The following is an 11,296-nucleotide window of genomic DNA, read 5'->3' as shown; positions in this document are numbered from 1 at the left end:
AATGGCCGCCCATTCATTTCAATGGAGTTTGCTCACCCAGCGCATCCGCCGAAAAAATTTCTGACTTCCTGGTTTACTTCCTGGTACACGGGCCCATAGAGCATGCGCAGTTGAGTCACCTCCCATGATGCTCTGGGGCCTCCCATCATGCCCCGGGGCAATGTGAACGAGCGCTGCGCGCTCTGGACAAGCGCTGCGCGCTCATGAGTCCTTCAGACCGGTAATGATAGATGTACACAATGAAATTAGGGATTTATAGGGCAAATCAACCGATGCTGTTCTCAAAGTCATGGTTATAGACTATACATGGTTCATTTGTGTGTGTTTTTTAATTAAAGATAAAACGAGTCCTTTTTATTTAAGATGAGACACCCCAGGTTAATAGGCTAAAATAGGATAAAAATGTAAATAGCAGGTATCACCATGAAACTTCCCAAGTTTATTACTTACATTAAGACAAATATTTTTTGTATTACAAGTTTTGTCAAGTATTATGTTTAAATATGTCAAATATTATGTTTAAATGTGGTTAATTTACTGCGTTACACAGAGGCTACGCCGTAGGCTCCGCGGCTCCGCGCACCCTACGGCGTAGGAGCCGCGGAGCCGCGGACTGCCCACTGCCCACTGCCCTGCGGGCACTGCCCGGCTTCGCAGTGCCCGCGGAGCTGCGGAGGTGCAGCTTACCCGGGAGCACTGTCATAAAATAAGCTGAGGATTAAGGGTTAAGATGATGTTAAACACATGACATCTAAAACTCCACGGCACCGTCGCAACAACTACGACACATCTCTCTCCCTGCACGTTTGCTCAAACCTGATGGAGGTCAGTTTTATTGTGAGGTGGGGATCTCACGCCACAAGCTCATTTTGTTAATATTGACCCTCATTTAGTCCCGTGCAGGGCGCTGCCTCCAAATGAAAGAGCAACAGAAGAATACATATTTGAAGTGCGTTAGGTGTGTGTGTGCAGGAGGATCTCAGTGGAAACACCCACACCTGCGCCTCCGCGGAGCCGCGGATGATCTACAGGATCATTAGAATGCTTATGAATGTGGTCGAAAACGCAGATCTTCGGTTATGTGTGGATGCAAATGTTTTTATAAACGGAGGGGGGGAAATATTCGTTTTTAAAAATACCCGGCTACGTGTGGACAGGGTCTTAGACTTGTGTTATTCCTGCCTGATATCTTATTTTCACAAACCATACACCGTTGGCTACAACGGAAATGTTTAAGTACAAGAATGACAAACCATTATTATTCTTGCTATTAAACATTTCTGTTTGGTGCAAATTGACAATGCAATGTGTTTCTGAGTGATAATTCCGCCGAACGGCTTAGTTTCAGCCATCCTCGTTCCCGAGACACACACGACCGCGCTTTGCGAGTGCACGGCACAGCCGTGACGTCACGCCCAGAAAGAGACTTTTCTTTGACTTTTCTGGCCGTTATAAAACATTTTTGACGGATATAAAGTCCATGACTTAAAAATATAGAATACAAAGATTAGTAATTGGTGGTGATTACAGCTGGAGGTGTCCTGTGAACAGTTTTAGAGGCTTCTCTTTTACTATTGCGGTCTATGGGAAAAAAGCTTTCTGGGCCCCATGGGATTTTTTGTTGCAGTACCGCGGCTGGCCACTGGAAAAAATCGGCGTGCCTGCTGAGCGCGAGACTGGGGGCCTGCTCCCAATGCATTTGGGGACCACGTCTCTCCATTTTTCTTCAGAGCTGGGGGGGGGGGGGGGCGCCTGGACCAGGAATTGCCTGCCGGGCGTAAGGTTACTACGGAGCGTTGCGCGCTCTGACACTACACAGTTTTATATAATCAATTATTACTTACAAAGTACTGCTAAATAGCGGCAACTTGACATGGAGTGGCTAATTCCCAAATATAACATTAGTTTAACAAATGCATCTTTCCTTCAGTCTAGTTGAGTAATGCTTGGAGACTTACAGAGCTAATTATTTAGGAATTCAAGAGGTTTTTTACTTGTTCTCCTACTTTGTTTTTCGTCTCTGAATCTTTACATGTATTCTTGTAATCTGTTTGTCCAAATTCTAAATTGGATTCACAAATACGCATCATATCATGGGTGAAAGAGAGACGTTGAAATGACCCTGTAGTGTCACTTATCCCACCTTATCTGGAATTCCTTATTAGTTCGCATTTTAATTTTGTAGTTTTCATCTGACTTGATTTTTTTCCCAAAAGCAAACAAAAGTTTAAAAGTTCCTTGTACCTCTGTTATCATGTCATTTGGCCACAAGTAAAATGCTAGAGTTTGTACCAAGCAAGTATTTGGCCTGTTTTCTGTTTGTCACATGCATCATCCCTTCTTTTAATCAAATCCTGTCCGTGACATTCAGTGGAAGGGTCTTCTTTTCTTCTTTACCGGCACACTTCATGATCTGGATGTGCTTTTTTTGTCAAATTTCGAACTTGTCAGAGAGCGTGAATAAGTCTGTGGGAAGCTATGAATGAATAAATAAACATGTAAATGTTTTGCCATCAGTTGCTGGGTTGCCAGCGATATGCTGGCAGCCATCCAGCTGTGTTTCCATCCAAATTTTATATGACACTGTGTGTTTGTGCTGTAGGGCTATCCACATGCATGCAGAGTTTTGTATATTTTGGTACAAATGTATGAAAAAAAAATCACACTTTGATTTATCTAAGCAAATAGGTAAGGTCTTCCAGCCTATCGAAGTAACATTGAGGCAAATGTGTGCTTTTATCAAAGCTAAAGGCAGGTGCATGACATATTAAAGTGTGTGACTTCTTCATGCAATGATGTTTGGGGCGAGTAGAATCACTAATGAGGCTGTGAGAAAGATATTCTGTTTTTGCGTAGAGAATGTTCTGTACATTGGTTGTTGTAACCTCCATTGCCAATTTGTGCAACACAAGATCAGCATGCTAAGTAGAGCAGAGAAGCCATCTGTGTGTGTGTGAAAGTAATAGAGATTCCTCCCCTTTTATCGGTCTGCTGGAGAACACACATAGACATACATGATAGATTGACAAATCAACTGCCATCCACTGAAAGATACCAAGACAAGTAAAACCTAAACATCCCAGAGATTTATACAAATACAATTCAGGAATAGAAATGATAAAACTTGAAGATGGTATTATGACTTTACGACCTGCAAGTTCAACAGTAATCTTCATGACTAATTCAAATTTGACAAATCAGTGTCCATATCGTGCAGAATGTGTATGATAACTGACTGATGTGATGAAAGCTGGCAGTACTGCAAGCCTTGCCAATTCAGTTTCGGCAGAGACTCCTAAAGTGAACAGGAGATTAAATAGGTCTGTATTTCCCCAGTGTAGCTTTACATTCATACTTCACATTTATATTCAGCATTTGAGTCTCTTTGGCTTTCTCTTTGAAGTGAGTTGATATCCCATGGTTTTTTCCAACAACATTCAAATGAAATAAAAATGCAAAGACAATATGCATATTAATCCTGTTAGCCTTAGAGTCTCCAGCTCTGCCAACAGTGGAAACTTGCATGGAGCTGGATTTAATCCAAATGCTTTTCCAAGCAGCCAGTCTTAAATCTGATTATATTAAAGCATTTTTTTAAATTTTATTTCACTCATCACACATTGTGCCTCAATACACACCAATTAAGTAAAAACTTTTTGTGTGCCAATCTTACGTCACTCTAGAATTCATCAGTATAAGGATAGATTCAAAAAGTGAAAGCAATATATTACAAGTTACTTCTGTTGATGGCCTCTACAAGGATTTTGCAGCAGCAAGGATTTTTTTCCTCAGCAGGGACAAGTAGCACACCGGCAGCTTGTTCTTCTTACCTGATATAGTGGCCAGGGGCCTCATTTATAAAGCTTGCTTGCGCACAAAACGGCTTGATAGATGCGCACGCCACCTTCTACGCAAAGGTTGGGATTTAAAAAAAAAAATAACCGGGTCTCACACAGCTCCGTCTACAGACCCCCTTTGCTGGTGTGCACTTAAATGCACAGGCAGGGAGGAGAGATTGATTGGACACACCTGTGAACAATCAGCGGATCCAACCTGCGCCACCTGTGCCCCCGCAGACCACGCCCAATCCTCCACCCTGCCACATCCATCCATCCATTATCTATACCCGTATATACTTTGCAGGGGCACGGAGCTATCCCAGCTAATTTTGAGGCGAGAAGCAGGGGTTAGATACAAACAACCAGACACACGCACACCTACGGGCAAATTAGAATCATCAATTAACCTACCGTATTTTCGCGACCATTCGGCGCACCGTGTGGAAAGGCGCACCCTCATTTTTGTGTGTCATTTTTAGATTTAAAACATACATATGGCGCACCGACCCAAAAGGCGCAGTCTACAGAGCAGAGCTGCACACACGCGTGCCGCAAAACACGCCGGCCGGAAAACACACACACCCGCTGCAGAACGCACACACATGCAGAACGCACACACATGCAGAACGCACACACATGCAGAACGCACACACATGCAGAACGCACACACATGCAGAACGCACACACAAGCACACAAGCGCTTATTTAAAAAATAGAGCGGGAGCAAAACCTCTGTTTCTGCATTAAAGAGCTCCGCTAATTCAGCTGCGCCAGTCCGAATTTCCTCGGTGTCAGTCACTTTCTGCACAACAGTAAATAAACTTTTCATACCCCGTTGTGCGGATCCTCCCCCGCGCAGAGCCCGTCTCTCCCCAGCGGGGTGGAGCAGCGCGCGTCACAGCGGCTTTAACCGGGAATGTGACCTATTTGGACCGGCTGGGACCGAAGCCACCCACCTGTATGGGAGCAGGGGCTCCCGGGGAAAGACCAGCGGCATTTCGGCCGGATCTGCCCCGGGGATGGTGCGCCCTGGCCCGGCAAACCCGCGGCGGGAGCCTGGCGGCTCCTGAGCGCATCCTCTGCATCTTGGTTAGGCTACCAGAGATCAAACCGACAGATTTGCCTGAAAATCTCGCAGGGTGAAGTTGTTCCGACCTGGGACAGACCCCTGAATAAATAAAGGTAAGAAAATAAACGTTTCATACCCCGTTGTGCTGCGTTGTGCTGCGGATCCCGACCGCGGCGGTCTCGGGTCCCGCGTCCCGGGTCCCGCGTCCCGGGTCCCGCGTCCCGCGTCCCGCGTCCCGCGTCCCGCGTCCCGCGTCCCGGGTCCCGCGTCCCGCGTCCCGGGTCCCGCGTCCCGGGTCCCGCTCCGCGCTGGTCCCGGGTCCGCTCCCCGTCTGCTCCCCCGCGCTGGACCCGCTCACACACGCGCTGTCGGGGAGCCGGTACCGGGGTTTGTATCCGACAGGAGCTCCAGTCCGAATTTCCAGACCTGTCTCAGCCACCTGATCATCATCATCCCTTCATCCAGCCCCCCCTTTCCATTCGTCCTTATAATGACTCCGGCTGGAAACGTCTTATGCAAAGTTTTTCTTTTAAAAATCACCATAGGTTTCTGTCCATCAGCTGCGCCAGTCAAGCGCTACATAAATGAGAATCTGTGTGTGTCGCCGCGAATACACACCCGCGCATGTCGGGGTCCGGTACCGGGTTTGTAACCGACAGATTTGGCTGCAAATTTCGGAGGGTGAAGCTGATCAGACCTGAGACAGACCCCAGAAATCTCTGCTCGCAAAGCGGCCGGGGGGAACCAGGTCGATTGGACCGCTTGGGGAACCAGGAAGTCGGGTTGCAGCAGCGCCCATCACCGCGCTGCTCCAGCCGCTGCTTTAACCGGGGAAAGTCCCCGGTTCCGACATGCAAAACACACGCGCGCTGCAGAACAAGTGTGCTTATTTAAATAGAGCGGGAGCAAAAATTAGTTTGATTGTATTTTATTTCACTTTACACATCAAGCAAATCCTTAAAAGTTTTCATCTTCTGTTTCGCATTAAACAGCTCAGTGGATGGTCTCATTCAGCTTCACCCGCCCCCTTCTCCCTTTACCGTTCTCATGGCCGGCCTTACATTACCGTAATTCAGGTAATAGACACGGCGCACCGTTTCTTAAGGCGCCCGGCACATTTAAAAAAAAAAAAAAAAAAAAAAGTTGCGCCTTATGGTCGCGAAAATACGGTACTATGCATGTTTTTGGACTGTGGGAGGAAGCCATAGTACCCGGAGAGAACCCACGCAAGCATTGGGAGAACATGCAAACTCCACACAGAAAGACCCTGCCGGGCCAGGGAGTCGAACCGGGGACCTTCTTGCTGTGAGGCAACAGTGCTAACCACCAAGCCACCGTGCTTGGTGCTGTAGTTATATTTATCTGTATGAGACGATTGCTGCATGGATTTAAAGTGGCTGTCTATGGAATATGAACCTTCAGAAATGCACATGTGCAGGGAAACTCTATGTAGTGTTTGAGAGTAGTGAAGAATTGTTGTAGATTCTCCATATGCGATTAAGTTGCCAGGGCAACATTTTTTGATCAAAACAGCCCAGTCGTTGCCTTACTGGAAACTAATGCAGTGGACCATGTGTCTGTAAACTTTTTGTACCCTCACTCACTCACTCACTCACTCACTCACTCACTCACTCACTCACTCACTCACTCACTCACTCACTCACTCACTCACTCACTCACTCACTCACTCACTCATCTTCTTCTGCTTTATCCGTTCCCGGGTCGCAGGGGCAGCAGCCTCAGCAGGGATGCCCAGACTTCCTTCACCCCAGACACTTCCTCCAGCTCCTCTGGGGGGAGTCCGAGGCGTTCCCAGGCCAGCCGAGAGACATAGTCTCTCCAGCGTGTCCTGGGTCTTCCCCGGGGTCTCCTCCCGGTGGGACATGCCCGGAACACCTCCCTAGGGAGGCGTCCGGGAGGATCCGGTACAGATGCCCAAGCCACCTCAGCTGACTCCTCTCAACGTGAAGGAGCAGCGGCTCGACTCCGAGCTCCTCCCGGGTGATCGAACTCCTCACCCTATCTCTAAGGGAGCGTCCAGCCACTCTGCGGAGGAAACTCATCTCGGCCGCTTGTATCCGCGATCTTGTCCTTTCGGTCACTACCCAAAGTTCGTGACCATAGGTGAGGGTAGGTGCGTAGATTGACCGGTAAATCGAGAGCTTCGCCTTTCGACTCAGCTCCCTCTTCACCACGACGGTCCGGTACATCGACCGCATAACTGCGGACGCTGCACGGATCCGTCTGTCAATCTCACGCTCCATCGTCCCCTCACTCGTGAACAAGATCCCGAGATACTTGAACTCCTCCACCTGAGGCAGGACTTCTCCACCCACCCGGAGAAGGCATGCCACCCTTTTCCGATGGAGAACCATGGCCTCGGATTTGGAGGTGCTGATTCTCATCCCTGCTGCGTCGCACTTGGCCTCAAACCGCCCCAGCACATGCTGAAGGTCCCGGTCCGATGAAGCCAACAGGACAACATCATCTGCAAAAAGCAGAGATGAAATCCTGTGGTTCCCAAACCGGATCCCCTCCGGCCCTTGGCTGCGCCTAGAAATCCTGTCCATAAAAATTATGAACAGGACCGGTGACAAAGGGCAGCCCTGCCGGAGTCCAACATGCACCAGGAACAAGTCTGATCTACTGCCGGCAATGCAAACCAAACTCCTGCTTTGATCATACAGAGACTGGACAGCCCTTAATAGAGGGCCCCGGACTCCATACTCACTCAGCACCCCCCACAGAATGGCACGAGGGACACAGTCAAATGCCTCCTTGTTGTATCCGTACAACCATTTTTAACCATTTTTTTTCATATCATTTGTGCTATGAATGCCTATTTGACACCCTGAGCTACATTTTTATGTGCAGATGAGCTGGCGCCAGACAGAGATGGGAATGTTAGGGAAATCTGAAATACTCCACTGTACATGCAGTGATGTAATTTAATGTACTTTTAATTATATAGCACTTTATAATAGCCTTTCGGTGTGCCAAGGTGCTTTACAGCAAGTATTAGATAAAAAGGACGATGCATGAGAACAATCAAAAAAATAAAACCGTAAAATACAACAAAATCTAATAAGATAATACGCTATTGGGTGATGATTTGGGATGAGCAATTCGAACTGTTACTTTAGGGGGGCAAAAAGGCCCTCATTTCGTCGGAAGAAAAACGAGAACGAGAACATCTTGTACAGATACAAGGACAGGACGTAATTTGGCAAAAACTATGTTCCTCTAGTCAGGAGGCAGCACCATGAAGCATCCAAGATTGTCATATCCCCTTGTTCAGATTGGAAGCCTCATAAGCACATGTATTTTGAGTGTATGTACATGTATGTATGTATATATGTATGTGTAACCCAAAAGATTGTTGTCCTTGCTCTGGTATAGTCCCACCCTCTGTCTCGTGAACCAGCCTCTGCGTTGTGTATTTATTTTGTTGTGATGGTCAGGAGATGAGAGTGAAGAACCAGGCATAGGAGATGTGCGGCAGAGCAGTTGTAGTTTTATCTAGAATCTTGTCACCTTCAGACAACACAGTTCTCCTTTACTATTTACAGTAATATTGCAATGATGTCAGGAATTAACAGAACTACATGTAAACATAATGCAAACCTGGGGGGTATTCCAAGAAGGAGGTTCAACAAACACTGAGTTAAAGTCTCATCTTGAGGTTAGTTGAACCCATGACGACTAAACCCGCTCAGTTGGTTCCAACACACCGGTTATGAATCAACTCAATTGGTTAACCCAGAGTTGTGCGAGTCCATAAAGACATCATCTATCGAGGGTCGAAAAATGGAGCAGCAAGTCCTCCTGGAGGCGTATGAGGAGGACAGGGCAGTGATTACAAAAAAAGTAACACTAATACATCTGCCAAAGCACCTGATATGGCAGAGGAATTACTGATCGCGTCAATGCGTAAGTTTAGGCCATTATGTGAATTTCCTATTAAACAATGGGCAAATGAATCGAAAAAATAAAAATAAAAAAAGTGAAAACTGTCAACTGTATTTTATTAATTGAAATGATTAAAACAGATTGGATCACGCGCTCTGTGACCATCTGCCATGTCAACCTGCTGCTGAAAGGGAGCGACCGGTACCGGCTCCTCCGGTACCGGCTCCATGCAACAATTCTATCCCAGCCCTGTCTGGGCAGACCCTCAGCCTGCGCAAGCACTGAAACCTCTCCTTGAGAATCCCAAAAGTCATTTAAATCCCCCCCCGGGATCTGCTGTGAGTCACGTTGAAGCGCGTTTGCGCTCCAGCATCTGGATCGGGGTACGGGGTAATGAGCGTGGAGAGGCACGGATATCCTCTATCCCCCAGGAGATAGCCATAAAATTCTCCTGCAATTGCACATATAGCATAAAGTTAGACACATTAATATTTGCAAAACTGATCAATATAATATTAGTAATATAACGCACTCTGTAGAAATTTGATGTTCAAATTTGATTCCCTACATCCTGGCATCATGCACAGAGCCTGGCCATCTCGCCTGTTTGATATTAGATTTGCAGCATCGCATATCATCCTGGCAAATGAAAAAATATGTTTTCAAACATTAAGAGAGCGCTCAAAAATAAAAGCAGCTTACGGTTCCATTATACCTACTTGCACATGCTGTGGAAACCTTTCCTGGGCGGGTATTCCAAAGGAGGTTTACTGGCTAAACTGGGTATGTTAACTCAGGGTAAATGGTAAACCTGCATGGGATTTCCGTTCCAAAATGGTCAGGTTAAGTAAGTCACCATGGTAACATAGGCTCTGAACCAAACCTGGTAGGGGGTAGGTTTTATGCCGGTTTTGTTCAGATAACCCAGTTATGTTCGGGTATTTAAGCGCAAGTTCAGGAGGGCTGCTGCGTAACTTGTTACACAATGGCGTTTCCCTTTGACGAAGGTCGCATTATTGATAGAGAAGCCCAAATTGTTCGTGCAATTCACCGTGAGAGGGTGATAAGACCACGGTATGACATCTTATCTTTCCCCGATGAGCATTTGCGGGAGCGCTACCGTTTTTCAGCCGAATCCCTGCTGTATTTAAATAACCTTCTCCATCCATATATTGAAAACGTTACACATCGTGGGTCTGCCCTCTCGTCGCTGCAAACAATGTGCATTGCTCTTCGGTTTTTTGCGTCTGGGAGTTTCCTCTACAGTGTCGGAGACGCTGAACACATAGGAAAAGCAACTGCCTGCAGGTCGGTGCGTAAAGTGTGCCTTGCGCTAAAACGCTTCATGCACCGTTTTATTCGTTTTCCTGGCCACAAACCAACGAGGGTCATTAAGACGGAGTTCCACCAACTGGCAGGTAAGCATCGCTAGGTTTCTCAAATATGCACAGAAATCTTTGCTGGTTAGATTACATTTAATGAGCATTGGCTTTATTGCAGGTTTTCCAAACATCATTGGATGCATCGATGGGACGCATGTGCCAATCAAAGCACCATCACAAAATGAGGCTGACTTTGTCAATAGAAAAGGTTTCCACAGCATCAATGTGCAAGTAGGTATAATGGAACCGTAAGCTGCTTTTATTTTTGAGCGCTCTTTTAATGTTTGAAAACGTATTTTTTCATTTGCCAGATGATATGCGATGCTGGAAATCTCATATCCAACGTGGAGGCGAGATGGCCAGGCTCTGTGCATGATGCCAGGATGTACAGAGAATCAAATCTGAGCACCAAATTTCTACAGAGTGCGTTATATTACTAATATTATATTGATCAATTTTGCAAATATTCATGTGTCTAACTTTGTTTTATATGTGCAATTGCAGGAGAATTTGATGGCTATCTCCTTGGGGATAGAGGATATCCGTGCCTCCCCACGCTGATTACCCCGTACCCCGATCCGGATGTTGGAGCGCAAACGCAGTTCAACGTGGCTCACAGCAGAACCCGGGTCAAAATAGAGATGACCTTCGGGATTCTCAAAGAACGGTTCCAGTGCTTGCGCAGGCTGAGGGTCTGCCCAGACAGGGCATGTGATATAATTGTCGCATGTGCCATATTGCACAATTTTGCCACATTGCGCAATGAATTCACTCCAGTCGTCGAGGAGCCGGTACCGGAGGAACCACTTCAGCAGCAGGCTGACATGGCGGATGGTCATAGAGTTCGAGACCAAATATGTTTAAATCATTTCAGTTAAACACAGTTGACGGTGTTGACTTTTTTATTTTTTCAATTCCTTTTCCCATTTTGCTTAATTTCCTGAAAAGAGAAACATTGTATTAAAGTTACAATATGGAATCACTGACAGGTTGTTCTGCACATCATTTCTCTACCTCAATTTTAACTTTTAGATACTCCATCTCCAGATCAGCCTTGGCTATCTGGCGCTGCAGATGGACCATCTCCAGATCAGCCT

The 11,296-nt window shown here is 46.5% G+C and overlaps 1 protein-coding gene across 1 annotated transcript; it reads left to right on the top strand.

The window, feature by feature from the left end:
* The first annotated feature begins 9,658 nt into the window (after positions 1-9,658).
* On the top strand, positions 9,659-11,084 carry LOC133454730 (putative nuclease HARBI1). The gene is made up of 4 exons (XM_061733456.1): positions 9,659-10,235; positions 10,318-10,430; positions 10,511-10,622; positions 10,704-11,084. The coding sequence occupies exons 1-4, from the start codon at positions 9,803-9,805 to the stop codon at positions 11,075-11,077; spliced, it is 1,032 nt and encodes a 343-aa protein (XP_061589440.1). The 5' UTR covers positions 9,659-9,802; the 3' UTR covers positions 11,078-11,084.
* The last annotated feature ends 212 nt before the right edge of the window (positions 11,085-11,296 follow it).

Source organism: Cololabis saira, chromosome 11, assembly GCF_033807715.1.
Source record: "Cololabis saira isolate AMF1-May2022 chromosome 11, fColSai1.1, whole genome shotgun sequence".
NCBI classification, from domain to species: domain Eukaryota; kingdom Metazoa; phylum Chordata; class Actinopteri; order Beloniformes; family Belonidae; genus Cololabis; species Cololabis saira.
The sequence above is the reverse complement of the archived record's forward strand: the minus strand, read 5'-3'. Positions and strand labels throughout refer to the sequence as shown.